This window comes from Ascidia mentula, chromosome 5 (genome assembly GCF_947561715.1).
Source record: "Ascidia mentula chromosome 5, kaAscMent1.1, whole genome shotgun sequence".
Taxonomy (NCBI): Eukaryota; Metazoa; Chordata; class Ascidiacea; order Phlebobranchia; family Ascidiidae; genus Ascidia; species Ascidia mentula.
The window spans coordinates 10192882-10214162 of record NC_138570.1 but is presented as its reverse complement, the minus strand read 5'-3'; the positions used below and the strand labels follow the sequence as shown (position 1 = coordinate 10214162).

The following is a 21281-nucleotide window of genomic DNA, read 5'->3' as shown; positions in this document are numbered from 1 at the left end:
TCTGCAAACAATTATGTTTCCTCTAGCTCCAGGAGCACTCCGTCACAGTCTTTAGGATGACAGAATACAACCGGCTTTCCGTGAGCGCCTATCTTTGGTTCGTCCGTCAGTGTTCGCACACCATTGATTTTTAACTCTTTCATGGCATCCTCGATGTTTCCCACCTCCACGCAAATATGATGTAGGCCGCCGGATTTGTTTTTTTTCAAAAACGCAGATATCGGACTGGCGTCGCCCAGTGGATGCAAAAGCTGCGAATATTAACATATAGGCACAAATTACACATTATATAAAAAAAAACTGCAGTAGTTTCAAAATGGATATATCCAGTAGCAGCGGTTTACCGTCAGAACCGAACAATTTGGGTTTAGCGTTTGATAAGTTTGGTGAGAGTATCTTAGCAAATTTGATCGTCTTTTTACACCGTATGGTGGCGCATCATGAAGCGGGGAATCACCTGTTTTACGGTTGCTTGGTTTTATTGGACGCGATAACTTCGTTTTTCGTTACTGCCAAACATTCGTAAGGTAAAATACATATGATAGTTTTATGAATTTTGACAACCACAAACAATATGGGAAAATGGGCAAGCAAGCAACGTAGATACAGTGAAACAGACGAACCCAAACATAGCAAAATGACTAGAAGGCGAAAACGATCGTCCACACGGTCAGAACGGGAAATGCAGACTGAAAGTAAAAGCACGCGACCTGACAAAATCATGGCGGATGCTTGCAAAAAAGATGCAGTCTCATCCATTGAAGTTATATCACCAAACTTATGCATATCCGCATGCAAGGACGGATGTCTTGTCATGCAAGTGAGTTAAGCGGATTTGTTTTGCAAACTTGTATGAACTTCCAGTGTCTAATGTTTGCTTGTTAATAAAAATTAGGTATGTTAAGCTGGCCGCGTCAAACATATAAAATGTTTCATATAATACTACTAAAAACATCAACCTAAATTTTATTAATTGGCATGTTGACATGCTTTTTGTATTGTCAGCACAATATACTATTTGGACAAGAAAAAAACATTTTTAGATTAATTTTTAGAGACTATCACAAAGTAAAGTCAAATTGATATCAAACAAAATGACAACAACTTCATATTAACACAATTTATACATTTGACTATGATGGGACAATTAATTGCAATTGCTTATTTTAGGACTTGAATAAAGGAACATTATTGCATAAATGGAATGCACACAAGCAATCTGTCACCAAAGTAAAGTGCAAAAGCTCACTCATTGCCAGTGCATCAAGAGATTTAACCATTGGTTTGTGGAATATGAATAACCCCGAAAGTTGCAAAGGTAAAAACACCGTGATGCATTATTTCAGTTGTTTTATATCACAAAGAATGTGTTTTAGGCAAATTGTCTGGCCACTCATTGGTTGTATCGGCAATCGATTTAAATTCAGAGGGATCTATGATTTGTTCAGGATCAAGGGATAACACTGTAAGAGTTTGGGATGTTGAAACACAACAATGTCTAATGGAAAACAACATAAGCAGGTGACACAACCTTGACAAAACTGCATAACTATTGATTCTTGCAATACAATTTATTTGTATCAATTTCCTCATTGGATTTACAATCCTAGGTCCTGTGGGATAAATTAATTTTGTGGTTCAAGTTATTTCAACCGAAGATGCTATATTCATGTTGGCAACTTAAAAAAATATCACTTGTAACAACTTTTAAGTACAAAAATGACTTCAAAATTTAAAAATTGGGATCTAACCAATTATTGTGTTTACTGTAAAGTTCCTAAGGTGTCCATGAAGTGAAATATATATTCCTGATAAAAAGCCAGGCTGATCCTGTAGTTTAATTAAAATAACACACTAATTTTCTTCGAGTTTTTTTTGGTGTAAGTAAACTTGATTACAGTTTTGCGATATCTTGCAGAACAAAAATATTGCTTTGTCGAATGTATTGTAATTATTTTTTACCCGGCAGAAATTTGGTAACTGACCTGAAATGGGCAGATGCACAAAATTTAGTTGTACAAACTTCAGAGGACAAAACAATAAAATTGTGGGACACAAGGTTGCTAGAGGTAACGATGGTTTCAAACAATATGTTTGTTTGACTATGAATACCAAACAAACATGCACGCTTTTTAACCTATTTCTTTAGGTAGTGCATACTTTTCCAACGCTGACACAAATACAAACTTGTTGTGACTTGAGGGAAAACACATTTTTGACTGGAAATAATGGATTTAGTGGCCAAGGTTGTCAAATAAACCTTTGGGATCTTCGACAACGTCAAGTCCTAATGGAATACTGGTACTACCAATCCCATTCAATCAATTACAGCAAAAAAGTAACATTGATCCTGATTTTAGTGGTCATACAGAAAGTGTCAGCGGCTGCAGTTTCTTTGGGCCTTCAGATTCTTGCAAAAGATTTGTGTCAAGTTGTAATGATGGCACCTTGGCATTTTGGCAAGACACAAAACCAAATTATCTTAGTGCAATAGACTTTGGAATTGGCACTTTAACCTGTGTTACATCACTCAATGAAAACACTGTTTTATGTGGAAGTTTAACCGATGGAATTGGCATAGCAAGGATTGACTCTAAAGAAAATCTCTTCATTATATAAGTTTTTCTTCCTTACATTTTTACAATGCATTATTTATATGTATAAATGTATCTAAGTACACCAGAGTCACCAACCTCCTGTCATTATGGAAAAAGCTGACATGTGGCTTTCAAAAGGTTGCCAATTCCTGGTGTACACATATGTAATTGAATAACATTGATTGATTACCTGCCTGCCTGAGTAACAACTAACTAGCCAATTGTAAAAGCATCAGCCATAATCAAATAATATTGGGAACTGCTTAAATGTGTAGCTTGGTTAAAAAAAACATTTTTTCTTATTTTTCCTTGTAACCAAATCCTTGCTATGTGCTACTAATCATGTTTTTAATTTTCTGTTCATAAACTTATCGAAGTACTTGGCTGTCATTGCACGTTTAATAATAACACAGATTATTAAAACCTAAAAAAAAATCCTTACTTTAATGCCAATGGATAGACTATATATTTGTAAACAGTATTCCAAACCATTGATAAATAGATTTATGTGATTGCAAGCTTGGTTTTATTGAGACAATTGGAAAAGATCTACCTGAAACACTATACAAAATACAACACACCTCAATTTTGGTGTCCCCAAGCTCCACAAAAGTTACACTGACACCATGTTCTGGTAAAGATTGTATCTCACTAACTTTTGCTCCAAGTACATCTCTGTAGAGTTTTGTTGCGGAATCTAGAAAAACGATTGTAAACTTAATAAACAACCGTTTTTTATCAAGGCCACATTTTGTCTACCTAGATTAGGCACAGCAATTGCCACATGGTTTACTTTTCCAATCCCTGAAAATGTCCGTACTGGTGTCCATTGAACTCTGCGTGCAACGTGTACTGCAAACTTTTGATAAAGGGACATCATAATGACACGAGTAAAGCCTAACTCTGAATGTTTTACATAAACAAATTGACAATAAGCTCTGACAATACGTTATTTGAGAAAATGGGTAAGTGGTTTGCAACCAATATCGAAGCGATAAAGTTGCTGACGTTGTTCAGATCCTTACTTTTTGAAAACCATGGTAATTTCGACAGCAACGAAACAGAGTCAACCTACACGATCAAGTGAGGAAAACTGCACACAATATTTTACAACTTTTTCCGGTACTTTCCCTGAATGCCAAGTTTTACGCTTGAGTGAAGATGGAATAAAGCTATTGTTGCGTCACACAATGCGCAATCAAAAGAACAGAAAACAAGTTTAGGCAAATGAGTTCAAGATTTTTAGGCCAGGAAAGTACCGTTATGAATCGATGTTATTTCATTACCTCAACTTGCTGCTGTTATATGCCGTTGTAGAAGGGGCAGACGAAAACCAAACATTGTCGGTGACAACTCTAAGTCATGTTTTGACTGGTGCAGACTTTGCAGAGGGTCTGCTAGGTGTGGTGTCATGTGTGGAAGCACATTTGAAGTCAAATGGTTGGGAAGTTATTTTGGACATACCATTTGCGAACAAGTCCATTGGCCACAACGGAGAAAACTTGTACAAACACTTTAAAATTTTTGAAAACTTGGAAGCGTCATGTAATTCAAAAAGGATATTACTTTTTGCTTCCGACCATGCTGAAGTCCATTTGCCACCAAGTCTTTTACTTTCATGGATGTTCAACTTATCTCTGGATGTCAACAAGAATGTAATTTAGATGCAATAAATGACTTTTTTAATTTTGTACAAATAACTTCGTATTTTGTTAGGTAAACATTATGTTGGAAAGTGTAGTAGCGTTGGGATGGTCGGATGTGGGAGTTCTTGCTTCAAGCGAAAATGACTACCGTTACATGGCACAAATCCTGTTCAACACGAGGGAGATATATGGTATATCGGTATTAAAATATGTGTTCAAAGCTAAAATAACATCTGTTGTATCTTATTGCAAGTTCATTGTGTAGATTCGACTCCACACAACTTTTGTTAAAAAGTCTCTGGACAACAATTACGTCCGCCAATTATTTACAAAACTCAAACAAAATGATCTCAGAATTGTTTTCTTGTTATGCTCGTCAACTACAGCCAGCTTGTTTTTTGGTTTGTTATCTGGCAACGTTGCTTTGAGCAATGAACCAGTGTGGATTCTACCGGCCAGCGAAATTGACCAGTTTGAGGTATGTTTTGCTTGCAAAGACACGTGAGCAGTGCAATCTTTTGAATTCGATTGTTGTTTTAGAATCTACAGGTTGCGCAACAAATAATTACATTTCGTCCAGTAACTTCAAGTAAGCACACGCTTTTTAATCGACTTGGAGAAAATTGCGGTAAGTTTTGTATGTTGCGTAAAATCAGCACTGAAACCATTCAATTTGTCAATAGGCATTTTCGAAGGTTCAAACGGAGAAAAATTTCAGTTCGTAAAAAGTTTATATTTTGTTGCTAACAAGACAAAACTTTTTAACAACTACCATTTCCCACTGCAAAATATTTCGGGTATTTACGCAATATTTTTTTTGCATATTTGTGTTTCTTACATAATGTGTGTTTTTTCAGGATTGTACAGGGACAGTTTGTCCTTGAAAAATTCTAAAATCGTAAACAAGTCCAGGGACAAACAACAATCTTACGAAATAATACTTCGACAACACGGAGAAGAAAAAGTTATGGGTTCGTTTGTTTTGACTGTAAATTAAGTGATCATCATGTTACCCGGTGGTTAAAACCTTTTTCAGTATTTTCAGTCTTCATCATTTTTCTGTCGCATTCTGCAAATAACACCCATTTATGCACCTTAGGTAGCATGTTTATTAAACATGTCCTTTGCAATGCTGTTTAACATTATACAAGACACAAAGTATGATGGTGCCTTTCATCTCTAAAAAATTGTAGTATGGAAATGCAAATTGTCTTCACTTATTTGATGAAGTATCTCAGGTTTGTGGTCACCGAAAGAAGGAAGTCCGCTTTTTGGCGATATTCAACTAATGACAAGGATACCATTCCAAGGTCGATCTAATGCAGGAAACTTTTCAAGATCAGTACATCAAGTATTGGAAGTTATTACAGTTGCCTCCCCGCCCTTTCTCACTGTAAGCAGAGACGAACATGGACGAAGGGTACACTGCTCAACAATTCAGTGCTTTTCACATTTCCCCTTTTACAAAACTTTCGTTTTATCTTTAGGTTTACGGTGGTTACGCGTTCGAGTTGTTCGAAACGATTGTGAAAAAACTCGAGATTCCAGTCCGTTACCGTGAATCATCCAGCGGAGTTTTCGGAGATCGGAATCCAGTCAGTGGTTTATGGACAGGTTTGATTGGGGAGTTGATTGATAACAAGGCTGATGTAGCAGTTACAGCTCTTACAGTCACACCTGAGAGGGAGGAAGCCGTTACCTTCACCCCAAGCTTTTTTGAGGCATGTTCTTTAGTGAAAGTTGTAGGCAAGTCGTTTATATGCGCGGAAACTTTATGGATGCGTGCAGACGACGTTGTTATAATCAACTGTGTGTAACAATGCTGTACGTTGTTTGCTTACTTAAAATTTTACGTCACTATTACCTTTTAGTTGTACTGTTTTACTCCAATCATATCGAACTTTTACACGAAATGCATTGTAATTTACAGACCAACATCAAATATGTAGTAAACAGTCGCCAGGTCGAGGAAAGTTTGACTGATTATGGCGGTTATGCGTTCGCCCAACCATTTTCCATGAAGCTCTGGCTTGCGGTGTGTGCAACTGCTGTCAGCATGGCTTTTTATCTGCTGTTGGTTTCCAAACTTAGTCCTTACGGTGCGTATGGACATTACTTTCAAAGCGAAGAGGCAGAAGAAAGTAACGCACGTTTGGCGAGAAGAAGTAGTGTCATGACAACCATGAGAAGATCATCTGTTTCGTTGCTGCGCAGACGATCATCGATCGCATACCAGGCGAGTTCTTGCGAAACGTTCCTAAAATATACTTAATAAGTTAAAATCGAAATATTGTAAATCGATTTGCTGTTTTGCTTTTACAATGGTTGTTACATGCCACAGAAACCTTCAACGCTCAGAAATCGGTTTGGGCATAAAGTTTCAGGTAATTCTAGTGTTTCAATTCTGCTGTATTCAGGTATTGCGAAATACTGTTATGTTTACAGACGCGACGACAATGCCAAGCTCATCAGTGACTTTTCAAGGAGTTTCTACCATGTCGCTTCTTCCCGGTAAAAATCGTTTTCCGACAATTTTGTTTTTGGGTCATCAGAATGGTTTTCCATGAAGGACGCGAAATTCACGACTGGCACAAAACTGTAGACTTCTCTTTTTTGACATATAGAAGATAATTTTTGGTTCAATCTGTAATTCCAATTAAAATTGGTAATTTGTATGATAGTAAGCGGTTGGGATGGACTTTCCTGTTTTAATTAAGCTAAATCTTATTCTAAATCCAGTTTGTACAACGTCAATTGTCCCAAATTGTGAATTACAGAATTTCAAGAAACTGGAATAAATTTATTCAATATTTGTTTGTGCAGAAGACGACGAGGAATTTGATGAGTTAGACGTCAGACGTAGCGCGCAACGCCACATGTCGCTAAGCAACGCACTCTTTTTTGCGTTTGCCGCAATGTTATGGCAAAGCCCAGAGACCGTACCCCGCGCCCCATCAACAAGGATCCCAGCCGGTATATGGTACATGGTCGGGGTGATACTGATTACAACTTACACCGCTAACTTGGTTATGCTTGCGTCCTTCACCATGTAAGTACAGCTCCTTATATTCAATTAGCTAAACGCAACGTGCAGAAAGTCTTGCTGAGAAACAAACGTTGTTTATTGAGCCGCCTTTCGTATTTATCCGTTTAAAATGCCAGTAAACAATTGGGAACTTGAAGTAACTCCTGGTATTTGTGATTGTATAGCAGGTTAGGTTTGGTGTGAAAAGAATTGGTCGATGATTTAAAAAAGAAAAAGGTTCACTTCAGATTGACAGTATATACAGTCCAAACACAAACACTATATATTTAACCAGAAGTGAATATTTCGAATTATGCCACTTTGTTCGCTCGTTTTTCACAGGGATTCAACGTTGCTGCTTACAGTACGTGGATTGGTTTCGCAAAACAAGGTACCCATTGGCACACTACAAGACAGCTCCGTTAACAACCTTATCATGTCTTCCGATTTAAGAATCGCCGAAAAAGTACAGGAGGCAATTTTGCGTAATCCAGGTAAATTTTGGTTTAGCGTGTTAATTACCTACATGAAAAACAGCAGCGTCAGGCAAAATAAGAGAAACCACAAATTTCGTAACATTTTTTGTTTTAATTACCGAAATTGGTGATTTGCTTCGTACTAAATTGACAACGTAGATTATTCACACGAAACAAATGTTATTCCAGTTTCATGCTTGCAGGGAAATCACTGCAACCAAATCAAACCGCCGCCATGAATCTTGTCGAAAGCGGGGAACTGGCATTTATATGGGACGGAGTTATTTTAGATCACATCGCTCAAAACACCGACTGCAGACTTACTACGGTAGACCTGAGCTTTGGAGTTTCGTCCTATGGGTTTGCCTTTAAGAAACATTCGCCGTATACAGGTTAGCTAATGCAGGAAAACGTTATCGTTCACTTGTAGTTATCAATTTGAATTGTTTTAGGTCGGATTTCATTGGAGTTAGACAGACTGAAGAAAACGGGTTATTTGGAGCGTTTACGCGAAAAATACTTTAGCAATACCGAAATGTGTCAAATAACGAAAGGTAGGCTATACTTTTTAATACTTTATTCGTACATACAAGTTACTGCATTATATGGCAGGTTTCAAACGTCAACTGGAAATGTCTTCACGTTAATTGTCTTTACAGTGAATCTTGCATTAAAATGATAATGTCCAATTGATTGTCATTTTAAAAAACCCTATTCTTTGCATTTTCAAAAAGTGCAAATTTTTTTTTTATTCCAAAAACTTATTGTTTCTACAACTCTCGTTTGTTTCCAGACCAAATTCTCCAACAACAGGACGTTCCATTGACGTACAACAGCATGTCTGGAGCTTTCCAGTTTTTGGTGATAGCAGCCGGCGAAAGTGTAATTCTGTTGATAATTGAATGGGTGGTGGCATCATGGCATGATGTGGACCGAGCTGATCCTACCAAACCGGCAACATTCAGTCGGGCATTTTCCCTTCGCTGGCATCGCATGTTAAATGACGCCAAGAAGAACTGGTTACCATTCAAAAAATTTCGCCATCGTTTGTGGAAACGCTGGTCAAGGTATATTCTGTGGTAATAATCAGGGCTGAAAAAGTTCCTGCTAGACAATTCTTGCTGGAAGTGCGTACCGGTAAGAATTCAAAGGCTGCTGGTGTGTCCCTAGTAGTTATATAAACATAGTTTATTCACTTATATGATAAATCTCACCTAGTATACAAAAACACAATGGTTTATTTTTTCGTGTATATCCAATCGTCCCGGTAAGAATATTCTTACTTTCACCTCTGGTGATATTGCACCCAAAAAGAAAGTTAAGAGGTTTAATTTCAGAAACGCCTTTTATACCTTACAATCAAAAAGATACCTTATATCCATGTTTCGAAATTCCAATGTTGTTCAGAAGAAAGCGTCTTGAGAGGCCGAAACGTGAGAATACAAAGCTCGGTATAGAGGCAAATCAGTGGAAGAGATACATAAGTTCTACCGATGCCGTTAATCTTCGCCCTGGATCATCCATTTCTGACCCCTTTTTGCAGTAGTTACATAGCTTATAACAGCATCCATGCCCAATAAAAAAACTCATAGTCACTTATCAAAGTACGAAAGTTGTGTATTTTTCTACAAAACGTTTGTGTGTGTTATTTTAAATGATTTGTACATGTTGTTTGATTGGCGTGTCCGTTTGTGCATCCTTCTTGCGTGGAAAAATTCTGACGTGTCATAATATACACATATAATCCGCACCTCTACGACATACTTTAAAAGGAGACAAGACCACATCGTACTTCAATAAATACAAGTGTTTGTAATATAATACATGAAAAATCATTAGAATAAAATTGTTTTTACTGGACAATAATATTTTGCACAACAAACTTTATCGTTTGAGTTTTTGTGGTATGGATTAAAAAAAAGACAAATCAACGTTATCAACCATATGGAAGTGGTGACGATGGAAGCATCATTTTTTGAATCGACAAATTTTAATAAATTGTGCAGTACAATGTTGTATAAACCAAACTTCATACATAATTATTGTAGTGGTAGCATGTTTATTTTCAAGTTCTATAAATGTTGTTTTAAGTGTCATGTAACAAGAGGTTTCTTGTCGGTTTGTTGATTCGACCTACTTAGCATCGCATACCACTTACTAGTTTTTGTGGCTGGAAAAGTTTTTTTTATCCTATAACATTGTGTATCAATGATGGAAACACAATAGACTTACACTGTAAGTTGAAGATATATGTAATATTTCTCTTGTTTTTAGCCAGTAATTACTATAGTAATTTAAAATGAAATGGTCAGTATGTCTGTTACTGCTGAGTTGTATGCAGCTGACATGTGCTGTGTACTTCCACATCGGTGAAAAAGAAAAAAAATGTTTTATTGAGGAGCTGCCGGAAGATACGATGGTAACAGGAAAATATAAAGCCCAACTTTGGGACAAACGGTCTAACAATTTCCTTGACTCCCCACCTGGTATGGGGATGCATGTAGAGGTAAAAGATCCAAACAATAAGATTCTTTTATCTAAGACATATGGCTCAGAGGGGGCATTTACATTTACTTCACATACCCCTGGTGAACAACAAATTTGCATTCACTCCAACTCTACAAAATGGTCTCTATTCGCTGGTGGAAAGATTCGCGTGTATCTTGATATTCAAGTCGGGGAGCACACAAATGATTATGGCAAGATTGCTGAGAAGGACAAGTTGACAGAGCTGCAATTACGTGTTCGGCAACTCCTGGACCAAGTGGAACAAATTCAGAAGGAACAGAATTACCAACGAGTTCGTGAGAGTCGCTTTCGACAAACTAGTGAAAACACCAATTCGAGAGTACTTTGGTGGTCACTTGCTCAAACCTGTGTCCTTGTTCTTGCTGGAGTTTGGCAAATGAGGCATCTAAAGGGCTTCTTTGAGGCTAAAAAGCTTGTGTAAAAAACTGCTTTCATAGATATTTATGCCACATGCATCACTGTTTCTTTCATAAACTTGGTTGATGCATCTTTGTAGAGATTTAGTGCATATACTTCTCTGCATGTTGCTAAGTGCCTCATACCCATGTTAATGTGAATTGGTAAATCTAAATTGTCAAAATGTTGCTAAATTCTTTTAGGAAATATGTTTGCAATGTTGGTATATGTAAATCTATATATTTGCTGCACACAATAGTTCATGCAATATTTTTATTGGTGAAATTAACAGTTGTTGTAATTCTTTTGTGCATACATTTTTCTGCTTGTATGTGGTTGTATTGGGAATTCTTTTGTTAATGGTATTGTGTTTTAAAATCAGATTGAACTTGGAATAAAAAAGGTAAAAAAATTTCAGTTAAGTATGGCTGATAGTCCAGTAACAGTGCCAGTTGTGTTTGTTGGAAATGATGATATCCCCAGGCACATCAAAGCACTTAAAGGAAAGAAAACATGTATGTTATTTAAATGAGTTTTCATCTGATGTTAAAATAAAGTGGACAAGGTTTTCCTAAACAAAGTTATTGTAACAGCACACAAAGCCACTTCAAAGCTTTCGACGAAATTTGTTGAGGCAACAATTGGTGAACAATCCAAGAAATCTTCCAAAAAAACAAAGACCAACACCTTGTCAGAAGACTTACAGTCCATTTCAGTGCAAATAGGTGAAATATTTATACTTTAGCTGATTACCATTGTCCTAGATCATTCAAGTTTATGTATTTTCAGCTTCCAGTGTCTTGCTTGATAATGAAAGCAATCAAAGCGGAACTAATGTTTACAGTTTCAAAACTCCCAAGCGCTCCAAACAGATGAGCAAATTTGGTATGCTGTAATTTGTTTGTTGTGTTACTACCGTTTTTTTATAACAATAGTAATATGATCAACAGCTGAGTCTGTGAGAAAGAAAACAGACGAAACTTCGTCTGTCAATGTTCGTGAGTGCGCTATATTTAAACTTTTTGCAAGATAAATAAAAACATTATTTTTACTGTCAGACGGATGCTGAACTAAAGAAAAGTGTTGTTGCTATGCAAGCAGTTACAAGTATGTTGTGGTTCTTCGACTTGCAAAATTGTAACCGTATAGCAGTGTTTAACCTTGATTCTAGGAACACAATATGCTCTTCAACACAATGTGGAGGAGGCTTCTAGCAGTGATAGTGGAGATTCATCTGATTCTTCTGAAGATGAGATAATGACAGAGTATAACAGTGATTAGTAGTATTATTTACAATGAATGCTATCTGAAATTGTTTCATGCAGAAATGGAGACACTAAAACCACATCAAAAAGCAAGCATTTATCAAGTGGTTTGCAACTGGTAAATGTCATTAAAGTTGTAGTTCCTTTTATCTAAGTGTCAACTTTTTGTATTTTAATTTTAAGCCTTCAGAAAGGGAATTGTACTTTGACACACATGGGGGAAAAAAGAACAAAAAACAGCTCACAAAGACATCAGACCACACCTTACAAAAACTTAAAAATCCCCAACTGAATCCAGATCAACTGTCAAATGCCTTGTTGAAACACAGCAATGAGGCAAAAAATAGTGAGTAGTACCTTTTCAAATTTTATTGTTGCAATGAGATACAAGTTAATTTTGTGTCTGCATTACCAATACTCTGGATCTTGTTATAGTAAAGGAAGTACAGGAAGTTGTAGCAGCTAAAGACATATTGTGTAAAAGCCATAAACAGATGTTTGTAAAGTGGTTGTTTCACTTGTGGTAAGTTTATTTACTGAATTTAATATAAAAACATGTTGACATTTGCATACTCTGTTTAGTAACAACTTCAATGTTATGCTCTTTGGTCTTGGTTCCAAACGTCAGCTGATTCATTCCTTTTGCTCTGAATATTTATCAAATCAAAGCAAACTTGTTGTCAACGGTTTTTTTCCCAGTCTCTCTATAAAATCGGTAATTGTGTTTTGTTTCTGAGTAGAAAACAACACTAAACACTTTTTTTGGGGTAGATTTTAATGTCGATATGTGAAGAGATTTTGGAACACACTGTCAGTTTTTCTAATATTGAACTGCAGATACAGCAGATATGTTCACACTATAGTGCAGAGGACAAATCAGGTCAATAAAAAAAACTATAAAAAAGTTTTCTTTAAAGTTATTGTTCAATGTGCTCTGTTTTAACAAACTTTTTTTTTAAATTTTCTTGACATTAAACGCCTTCCTAATGTATATTTGTAAAACCCAAGTTATACATTTATGCAGATCGTCTGTTTCTGGTTGTTCACAACATCGATGGTATGTGCTTGCGGAACTCAAGAGCCCAAACTGTTTTAAGCCAACTTGCCTCATGTCCGCGAATTCACATTCTTGCATCTATAGATCACATCAATGCCCCACTGAGTAGGTGAAGAGTTTCATTTTCATAAATTCTAATGCTATTTCATGAAAATGTACATTTTTGTTGACCAAGTGTGTTATGTTTGTAGTTTGGGATCAAACCATGCAGTCCCAGTTTAACTGGTTGTGGTATGACGTCACCACGTTTTCACCGTACCGAGAAGAGACTTCCTACGAAGGGTCGCTTTTGCTGTCCGGCGCCGGTTCCGGCATTGGTGCTCGGGGCGCCGCTCTGGCCCTTAGCGGTTTGTTGCATGTAGCTAGAAGTTTAACATCTAATGCTAGAGGCGTATTTCGGATTTTGGCGGAACATCAAATTGATCTGGAAGAGGGAAAAAGCGCAGAAACAGAAGATGCGGTACAAGAAGGTTGGAGTGTACTCCATACGTTGTTATGTAGAACTGTGTTGTTGAAAAGTTTTTGTAATAGTATTCCTGTTGACTGAGTTATTGTCATATGTAAAGTGTTCGACAGCCCGTTACCAGTTTTGCGTCGTAGTCACAAATTAATCTGAACCTCGTTGAACTTCGATCAACCAGAGTCCGTTGGTAAAGGGCTCACGTGAAGTTTTAGATACATGTACTCGGCACAAAAATCAAAACAAAGGTTTTTTTCTTCATTGACGGTGGTGGAAACAATTTTCGGACTTAGGTTTCTGTATTTCTTTGTTAGATGGCATTCGATCCGTAAATTTACATTTTGTTTACAGATTTGTCTTTTTCCGAACTGTACCAGAAATGCCGGGAGAAATTTTTGGTGAACAGCGAACTAACTTTGCGCGCCCATCTTACAGAATTTCTTGATCACAAGCTCGCACAAATAAGAAAGGTGTGTTTCTACATCCAAGCTTGTTAGCCTACATTTAATGGGTGTTATACTTCGTGTTTTCAGGGTGCCGATGGTGGCGAATACCTTTCTGTACCCGTCGATATTGGAACCCTAAAAGAGTATTTAGATAAAGAATGAGCAACAAAGTACCCTTTTCTACGTAGAAATATTGACCTCCAACTACTGCCTGTGCATTTATTTTTGTTTGCGTTGCAATAAACACGAAACTTTAGAATTCGTTGTTAATTCGCAACAGGTTATGTGTCTGGTTGTGTCCTTAGGGACAAAAACGAAAAATTGAAACTAAATCAAACCATAATATCACGGAATAAAAATTGATGTTTCCAGCGGTATGTTGAGCTTGAAACGTTTTCCACAAACATTGGGCATTTTATCAATACCCGATACCGGACTCCTCGGACTCGATAAGCAAAGTAAATCCACTGATCCAACCAGGGTCTTATTGATCCAGCTCTAATAGAGACACGCTTCAATTGTGTTAAAACATTGTAAAGAGACAAACGTAAAGCAAGTAACCACTCAAATGTCACACAGCAAAATATACTGTGGCAGCGTATTGCACCAATACACCTTCAGTATAAGCATTTATTTCATTTCTACCGACGAGGTGCATGCAGTCACCTAAGGTCAATTTTTTCTTGGTTTATTAACCGCCGGGATGCTTTGCTATGGCCTCTGGTGTTATATTGTGTAATGCTGTGATAAGTTTTTGTAACTTACATTGCATTAAGTTTATAAGGGGGTTTGAGCTTGTCGTGTCAAAGAGACTCGGCAACCAAGCCTAATATTTCCACATACAACACCTAAAACTTTTTTCGGCTGGTTTCGTGGAAATAAGGATGCTCCATCAGTCATGTGCATAGAGCAAAACCGTCGCATGCAAGTTGATGGTTCAAACTGTCTGAGGAACTAATACAGTAGGCCGACTTCCCGACATGGTGTTTGCTTCATCACCCTTGCTTTGCAATTCAAAATAAACACGAACACTGACACACTAAAAATAGCTATCTTTAAAGGAAACAAAGCGTTATGTTTAGGTTGTTTATAATTCCGTTACAAAAATAATGATGCAGACCTCAATATATATTTACTATCTTCAGAAAATCTGGGCCTTACAGCCTAGAGGGTAGGTTTCCAAAAAGTAAAATTTATTGTTTTATATGTTAAAAATTTTTTTTATTTACTTTGGTGGGAATCTGGGATCTTGCAGAACGTGTGTAGATGTCATATCTGTGACGCCTCAAAATGCGCGTCACGACATCGCCTTCAAGTGACCATTTAACCTCAGAAAGGCGCAAAAAATCTTCGAAACGAAAACTACCTTGCGAGCTTAAAATGCCAACGTAGCAAGTTCTGCTCGCTTAACTAAGCGCGTCTTGTCATGGCCGAATAAGCGTGACTCTTTGGATGGTGCGATCTTTGGGCGGTCCCACGGTAAGACTCATTTGGGGGCCGCAGTCAACGTGACGAACGTTGCCCTGTACCGGATCAAGTTGGATTGCTTTGAAAGGTATGGGATTGATTTTGTGTTTACCTTTAAAGATATTTGTTGTTATTTTAGCTGCGTAAAAGAAATGTGTTGATGCTTTATAATTGCAAAGGTAAACATATTTTTATTTTTGAAATGTAAGCAATGTTACTGTAAAAACGTTTTTTTTACTACTAAGTTTTGATCTGGCATCGAAACAATCTTAAATCTTTTTATAAAATTTACTTTTATTACGTTTTGACACAAATGTAACCAACAAGTTTACAATTAAGTTGTTCATATTTTTTTCAAATGTTTCTGTTTTCTGTTCAAAATTTTTCCGATATTTTTTTAACTGAAGGTCTACCCCAGAATTCTTGTGAAGGGTTAAACTTATACATCCTATAACCTTTCGCATAAAGTGCTGGTTAGCAAGCCTATTCACTGGAGCATTAAGCGGAACCGCCTAACCAGGTATAGGTATACCGCTTTTTAAAGAAGCGGCAGTTCGTGATTCGTATGTGAAATCGCACTGGGCATGCTCACCCTTCTTCAACGAGAGCAAGTAATCCTGCACCTTACTGGGTACCCATGGGTCACATAATTCCTTTTAAGCAGAGAAACGATAGGCAAGCGCTTGTGTTGGCAATACTCCTTTGCCAACCAAGCGTTAACTGGGCAGGTAGATCGATGACTGAAACCCCAGACAGTCGGTATTTGCGCAAGAAGTGCTAAAGTGCGAGTTAACCATGCGGTACCGGGAAAGCTGCTTCGTCTGAAATGCAAACTCACCTTATCTATTTTACACCTCAAACCCTCATATAAATGATGGTTTTATATCTTTGTAATCAAAACTACATGTGACCTGATGGCTGAGGCCCAGGAAATAATAACATGATATAATGCGACCGAATATCGTCAAAGGCTATAGAAAAGATATTTATAGGAAACACCATATTTTGGATAATATAGGGAACAAAACCAAGCCATTTTCAGTTATTGTCTGTATTCACAACTGTTAAACGCAATGGTGTACGCTTCTGAATTACAGACCGGATAATAGCGTACTGCTTATCAAAAGCTTAGTAGTACGTCGTTCTCCGGACGGTGGAAAGAAGCACTGTCAACATTTCGCCAAGCACCAAAAAATTAGGAAACATTTTCTGCAATTTAGGTGCCGGTCTCGATTTTGTACCAATCGAGGTACTTTGAAACTCGAGTGTAAACGGCAGGTGTACCTTTGCCGCACTTCCAACCCCATGAAGTAATGCCAGCCAGGTGCCATCTACCGTCAGCCGACCTGCACTGAAGGGGTCCTCCGCTATCACCCTATGTATAGGATTAGATTTAGATTTATAGAAATATTTCTAGATATTGGCAAAAGTAATCGATTGATTGCTTTAAAAGTGCGATGTGGCCCAACAGCGACCATATAAGCGAAATAGCTAATGTTGGCTAAAAACAGTCAGTGGTGGAATATACGTAAAGTTTTTAAACAATTTTAGCTTACTTGAAAGAAAATGTTTGTCATATGGTTTTATTAATATAGCCCATACGAAAAATTATCATCCCTCAACCACGTGGCAAACGCTTGTTATGTACCTGACACGTGTCCCCTCTTGTGGAAGTGCCACAAATTACCAACTCGGGAATAATTGTTTCGCCAAAGAATGATTCGCATTTCTCTGGTGACAAAATGGTAGTCGGGGCTTGCAATAAAACATCAGACATATCAGAACCATCTCCTTGCTTGGCATCGTCGGGATCCTCTGGAAATACGCAATTACGGTCTTACTGGTAAGTCGAGTAAAACGGCATCAGTCTGTCCAACCTACCCACAGCACCCCACCCAGTTATGAAGCACGTGAAACCGGTCTCCGGTATTTCATCCAATTCAGGTAAACATATGGGTTGTATCTCGTTCGTAAATGTAACTGGCCTGTCTAACTGTTGATAAATTTATAAACGATATGAATTAGCTCCCTACAACGGAACGGCACTTAAAAGAAAATGCAAAACATAGAAAAATTTAGGCCTATTTTTTTGTATTACTAGATGTTAGCCTATGCATACAATTTCCCAAAATTATTTACTTCAATTAGAGCTATGTCGAATGCATTAATGTCAGGTCTGAACTTTGGGTGTCGTATAACTCTGTACACTGACATTTCCAGTTGAGAGGATTCTTCGATAGTTATGTTATGAGCGCCCATCAGCACCATCATCGACGATCCGTCACTGCAAATGTCTTGACATCTAATCTCAAGTGTTATTGGTTTAAAATACTTTATAAATAAACACGACATGTGTTTGAAACGTTTGCAACATCACAATGTAAGTTATACAATCATAGCTCTGACATTTCCTCTCTTTCCTTCATAGCCGAAAAAGTAAGATAATCTAAATGCCTTCCATTTCGTATGTTAAGCTTTAATGCAAATTGCTCGTATGTTGGGGGTTCATGTAATTTGCTGCGGTCTCAAACGTTGTTTGCGGTCACAATTTTCTGCTGCTTTGGGAAATTTTGAAAGCACTCACCCGTCATCTGGTGTGCAGTGAGCAGCAGTGAGAACGAAGTTTTTGTCAACCAGTGTTCCCCCACAATCGTGCCCCCCGTTGGAAAAAACAGATACCTTTACAAAAATAGAAATTATTTTTAATATGTGTCCGTTGGCACAATAGTCGCGCTTAACAGTAATTGAGTGTTTTAGCAATAGGTAAATTTCAACTACTTTTAGGAGTCGCAAGTGCTGTAATTCATAAAAAAGGAAAGCGATTGAACGTATTTTGCTTTGCTAGCAGTTAATTGTTGTCACTGCGACTTAATTTGCAAAACATACTCCCTTTGTGAGCAATCGACTTCCACTAAATGCAATATTACATGTATAATCAAGACTTTTTGAAAACCTATATGAACCGGCGACTTTCATACTCGTTGCCCATACGACTGACAACCATATAGTCATGTACTTACATACGTACGTTAAAACTCTCACCTGCCATGGCCACGAGTTACTAACGGCCTCATTTCCTCTAATTATTTTCCTGGCGTGAACCAGATGCGGCGAATAGACAGGCGAACCGCATACCACCTCTTCTTTAAATATTTGATCCAAAAACTTTAAAACTACACAAAAAAATAATTATTTAGTTTTCATCATGTTGCCGACTGTGATTGTTAAAACTTACCTTCATTTGTCACGCTTGAACAAGAACATCCCGTTAGCACCGTGATCCAAACAAACAGCATGCAAGAAACTAACCTTTTCATTTTGCTAAATTTTCTTATGGCTGGAGATACGCTATTCACACTGTAATTTGCCAACAGCAGTTGTACGAGGTCTGCACTTCTAATCTGGTATGTAGCGATAATCGTTTGCTAATAGGACTGACGTTTAGAAGTTGTTTACAGTACACCATTTTGGCGGTATCTTTGTCAGTCCTATCTCCACAAATGCCTAAACAATCTATAATATTACCCATATGTTCAAAGCCATTTATCAGTTTCAGTAAAATGCTTAGAAATATCGTTTTGTTTCTGCTGTAATGCCTAAAGTTTCCATTTTGAAATCTCTTTCAAACATGCCATACCCTGATGTTTCTGAATAATTGAAACGAGAGCACGCACCAACTTACACGTTGACAAAAAGCAAACTTATTATTGTGCACGTATAACCAAAGATAAACAAAATAAACAAAAGAAAATAACTAAAAACTCAATTCATTGAATGTGAATTCATATGTCGAATATTCGATTTATTCCCGGAAAATAAACTGGCTCATATTTCACTTGTTTTACATTTTAGTTGCAATCCATTTGAGAAAATACTCGACTTTGGTGTAAACTCCAGGGGAACTTCCACCGCAGCTATCACCCCATGACACTATACCTGCTAGGTACCAAGAACCATCTGGGTTTTCGCACTGCATAGGTCCACCGCTGTCACCCTTATGATAGACTTCGAGTTAAAACAGCTTTATGATCGTATATATATAAATTATTTTGCAACTGATCACGACCCACCCAAAAAATGTTACATGCCATTATTAAACTTATATTTTACTTCATGAAATTAGTACAAATAACACTCGTAAAATGACCTTTTTATCGAGAGCGGTTTCGACTTTTTATACTGAGGTTGTTGCCCCAAGTAAAATAGAATTTTTCCTATTTTATGTACGTCAACGTTGGCACTATTGGGCTTTTTGCTGAAAAGTTTGTTTATCCCGCTTATTACACTACCTGGCAGGCATCCCCGTTTGAAGCTGTACCGCAAATAAATGTGTTGTCTATTAACGAGTTGCTGTAGTGCTTGTTGCAAAATGCAGCACCAACTACAGTCGTTTTTACTTGAAGCAACTCATCAGAGTCCTCGTTCGGTTCACTTTCAGGAACACCGCGCCCTACATACCATGAAAATATTAGTAGGTATGAAGATATGTATATGTATATATATAACAATATAGTTCTGAGGACAAAATGTATTTCAATAAGTACAAACAACGATCCATTTACTGGTTTCTCCCCATCCTGTAACCACGCATTTTTTTCCTGTGGCAGTAACTTGACTTTGAGCGGGCAGGCAAATCGGTTTGATCTTTGCAGAGTAGTTCACTGGTGTTAGCAGCTAAATGACAAATGATTCATAAGCACTGTACGTCGTGTACTAAATTTTCACATGTAACTTATTTCGTATGCCCATCACATCGGTTTGACGAGCTAAAAGTAGTGATGGTTATTACCCCCAAAACTAAAGTCAAAAGAAATCAAATATAAAGAGATATTGAACATACTTTAACAACGGCGATGTCGTAGTCCGCGTCGTAATATTGAGGGTGGATGTATGCTTGGCTGATTTTTGATACAGATCTAGTGCGGTGGTCGTCTGACAAACGGTGCATGCCCGAGATAACCGTGAAGTCCTTCAGTTTTCTAAACGACCATGTAATTGCTAAACCCACACTAACATTTTAGAACAAGATGCAGTAAAATCACTGGTGGAATTTACCGTTTTTCAAAGCAATGGGCCGCTGTTATAACTGTATTCCGATTGACGATAGAGCCCCCGCAGTACGCTTCGTTATCGTGGAACAATGAAACCTTGTAAAAAAGCATGTCACATAAACCAATGAAGTAAACACAGAAGGGACATACCTGCCACGGCCAACTGTGAGGAACTGCAGCCTTGCCGTCAATGATCTTTTTCCATTGGCTGAGGCGTGGCTTTATTGTTTGCTTGCCGCATTGAGATTGGGAAGGTGTAGATACTGGAACGGTGCTGGCAGTTGATGGCACTCCCGTCGTCGAACTTGAACTTGGTGAAGGGGAGACAAACTCGGGAGTCGAGCTTCCCAATCCCGAGCCAGCTGTGGACAATCAAAAATGAACGAAAAAATGGCAGGTTCATTAGTGTACAGGGAGTGTTTGAGGTAATGATTACCAGAAACGATAAAAACGAATGGAAAAAAGATTGACTTCGGAAAATGCGACCATCATTGGTCACATCACCGAAACATAGATATCAGGTAAGTCATAAAATGGGAACTTCACGGAACTATGTAATACTCTCCTAAACTCTTAATACTCTTGCTATATCCAAAAGCTGCATAAAATTAAAAACCTCTCTTACCTCCTGAAAACCCGTCCTCCGAATTGTCCGGGGAAAATGTTATTCCTAACCGTTCAAAAGCCTCAATGAGTTCGCTCAAGTTTTGATTAATTGGCACAGCGTTGCTGCTGGCAAGCGTACAGAGTACAGCGCAAAACGACGCTAAACCACGCATATCGGTGCAAAGCCTAAAGATATAAAAAAACATGGAAAAAAAACCATCTTGTCGAAGAAATTTGGCACAGACCATAGTACACAGACA

General features: G+C 37.7%; 7 protein-coding genes across 7 annotated transcripts; 4 read left to right on the top strand and 3 right to left on the bottom strand.

Moving 5' to 3' along the window:
• Positions 1-11: 11 nt before the first annotated feature.
• Positions 12-3496, bottom strand: LOC145901309 (methylmalonyl-CoA epimerase, mitochondrial-like). The gene is made up of 3 exons (XM_082988930.1): positions 3357-3496; positions 3179-3294; positions 12-251 (listed from the first exon to the last, which is right to left on the bottom strand). The coding sequence occupies exons 1-3, from the start codon at positions 3475-3477 to the stop codon at positions 12-14; spliced, it is 477 nt and encodes a 158-aa protein (XP_082845056.1). The 5' UTR covers positions 3478-3496.
• LOC145902717 (WD repeat-containing protein 31-like) lies at positions 377-3080 on the top strand. The gene is made up of 6 exons (XM_082990807.1): positions 377-820; positions 1171-1318; positions 1377-1521; positions 1970-2069; positions 2150-2301; positions 2361-3080. The coding sequence occupies exons 1-6, from the start codon at positions 575-577 to the stop codon at positions 2617-2619; spliced, it is 1050 nt and encodes a 349-aa protein (XP_082846933.1). The 5' UTR covers positions 377-574; the 3' UTR covers positions 2620-3080.
• A 62-nt stretch (positions 3497-3558) lies between the features above and the next one.
• Positions 3559-9290, top strand: LOC145902884 (glutamate receptor 1-like). Its single transcript, XM_082990974.1, has 16 exons — positions 3559-3562; positions 3978-4252; positions 4314-4442; positions 4509-4721; positions 4784-4871; positions 5101-5214; positions 5482-5663; positions 5731-5964; positions 6174-6479; positions 6661-6754; positions 7067-7292; positions 7611-7762; positions 7948-8136; positions 8197-8298; positions 8538-8811; positions 9152-9290. The coding sequence occupies exons 1-16, from the start codon at positions 3559-3561 to the stop codon at positions 9288-9290; spliced, it is 2721 nt and encodes a 906-aa protein (XP_082847100.1).
• Positions 9291-9997: 707 nt separating this feature from the next.
• On the top strand, positions 9998-11052 carry LOC145904005 (transmembrane emp24 domain-containing protein 4-like). Its single transcript, XM_082992209.1, has one exon. The coding sequence runs from the start codon at positions 10044-10046 to the stop codon at positions 10692-10694; it is 651 nt and encodes a 216-aa protein (XP_082848335.1). The 5' UTR covers positions 9998-10043; the 3' UTR covers positions 10695-11052.
• On the top strand, positions 11053-14110 carry LOC145904004 (uncharacterized). The gene is made up of 15 exons (XM_082992208.1): positions 11053-11184; positions 11263-11394; positions 11459-11554; positions 11620-11663; positions 11728-11776; positions 11841-11934; positions 11995-12052; positions 12118-12280; positions 12370-12457; positions 12517-12649; positions 12706-12814; positions 12959-13096; positions 13183-13461; positions 13803-13921; positions 13985-14110. The coding sequence occupies exons 1-15, from the start codon at positions 11094-11096 to the stop codon at positions 14057-14059; spliced, it is 1668 nt and encodes a 555-aa protein (XP_082848334.1). The 5' UTR covers positions 11053-11093; the 3' UTR covers positions 14060-14110.
• Positions 14111-16580: 2470 nt separating this feature from the next.
• On the bottom strand, positions 16581-18681 carry LOC145902883 (chymotrypsin B-like). The gene is made up of 7 exons (XM_082990973.1): positions 18600-18681; positions 18407-18537; positions 17949-18043; positions 17504-17648; positions 17246-17357; positions 17013-17179; positions 16581-16739 (listed from the first exon to the last, which is right to left on the bottom strand). The coding sequence occupies exons 1-7, from the start codon at positions 18679-18681 to the stop codon at positions 16581-16583; spliced, it is 891 nt and encodes a 296-aa protein (XP_082847099.1).
• A 511-nt stretch (positions 18682-19192) lies between these two features.
• Positions 19193-21194, bottom strand: LOC145902882 (chymotrypsin B-like). The gene is made up of 7 exons (XM_082990972.1): positions 21041-21194; positions 20566-20777; positions 20420-20511; positions 20205-20343; positions 19927-20038; positions 19654-19814; positions 19193-19358 (listed from the first exon to the last, which is right to left on the bottom strand). Exons 1-7 carry the CDS (start codon positions 21192-21194, stop codon positions 19206-19208), a joined length of 1023 nt encoding a protein of 340 aa, XP_082847098.1. The 3' UTR covers positions 19193-19205.
• Positions 21195-21281: the final 87 nt, after the last annotated feature.

What these genes read in the sequence shown, in the direction of transcription:
- LOC145902717 (XM_082990807.1), top strand. Translation starts at nt 575, where the DNA reads ATGGGAAAATGGGCAAGCAAGCAACGTAGATACAGTGAAACAGACGAA. An exon ending in ACGGATGTCTTGTCATGCAA is followed by an intron (nt 821 to 1,170) that starts GTGAGTTAAGCG and finishes TGCTTATTTTAG; the next exon opens with GACTTGAATAAAGGAACATT. An exon ending in GGGACACAAGGTTGCTAGAG is followed by an intron (nt 2,070 to 2,149) that starts GTAACGATGGTT and finishes CTATTTCTTTAG; the next exon opens with GTAGTGCATACTTTTCCAAC.
- LOC145901309 (XM_082988930.1), bottom strand. Translation starts at nt 3,477, where the DNA reads ATGATGTCCCTTTATCAAAAGTTTGCAGTACACGTTGCACGCAGAGTT. An exon ending in AATTGCTGTGCCTAATCTAG is followed by an intron (nt 3,295 to 3,356) that starts GTAGACAAAATG and finishes TCGTTTTTCTAG; the next exon opens with ATTCCGCAACAAAACTCTAC. An exon ending in TTGGGGACACCAAAATTGAG is followed by an intron (nt 252 to 3,178) that starts GTGTGTTGTATT and finishes TAATATTCGCAG; the next exon opens with CTTTTGCATCCACTGGGCGA.
- LOC145902884 (XM_082990974.1), top strand. An exon ending in TCGACTTGGAGAAAATTGCG is followed by an intron (nt 4,872 to 5,100) that starts GTAAGTTTTGTA and finishes GTGTTTTTTCAG; the next exon opens with GATTGTACAGGGACAGTTTG. An exon ending in GATCATCGATCGCATACCAG is followed by an intron (nt 6,480 to 6,660) that starts GCGAGTTCTTGC and finishes TGCTGTATTCAG; the next exon opens with GTATTGCGAAATACTGTTAT.
- LOC145904005 (XM_082992209.1), top strand. Translation starts at nt 10,044, where the DNA reads ATGAAATGGTCAGTATGTCTGTTACTGCTGAGTTGTATGCAGCTGACA.
- LOC145904004 (XM_082992208.1), top strand. Translation starts at nt 11,094, where the DNA reads ATGGCTGATAGTCCAGTAACAGTGCCAGTTGTGTTTGTTGGAAATGAT. An exon ending in GTCCATTTCAGTGCAAATAG is followed by an intron (nt 11,395 to 11,458) that starts GTGAAATATTTA and finishes ATGTATTTTCAG; the next exon opens with CTTCCAGTGTCTTGCTTGAT. An exon ending in TCACATCAATGCCCCACTGA is followed by an intron (nt 13,097 to 13,182) that starts GTAGGTGAAGAG and finishes TTATGTTTGTAG; the next exon opens with TTTGGGATCAAACCATGCAG.
- LOC145902883 (XM_082990973.1), bottom strand. Translation starts at nt 18,681, where the DNA reads ATGAAAAGGTTAGTTTCTTGCATGCTGTTTGTTTGGATCACGGTGCTA. An exon ending in CACTGCACACCAGATGACGG is followed by an intron (nt 17,649 to 17,948) that starts GTGAGTGCTTTC and finishes AGACATTTGCAG; the next exon opens with TGACGGATCGTCGATGATGG. An exon ending in CAAGAGGGGACACGTGTCAG is followed by an intron (nt 16,740 to 17,012) that starts GTACATAACAAG and finishes TCCTATACATAG; the next exon opens with GGTGATAGCGGAGGACCCCT.
- LOC145902882 (XM_082990972.1), bottom strand. Translation starts at nt 21,194, where the DNA reads ATGCGTGGTTTAGCGTCGTTTTGCGCTGTACTCTGTACGCTTGCCAGC. An exon ending in CTCACAGTTGGCCGTGGCAG is followed by an intron (nt 20,512 to 20,565) that starts GTATGTCCCTTC and finishes CTTTTTTACAAG; the next exon opens with GTTTCATTGTTCCACGATAA. An exon ending in CAAACGGGGATGCCTGCCAG is followed by an intron (nt 19,359 to 19,653) that starts GTAGTGTAATAA and finishes GTCTATCATAAG; the next exon opens with GGTGACAGCGGTGGACCTAT.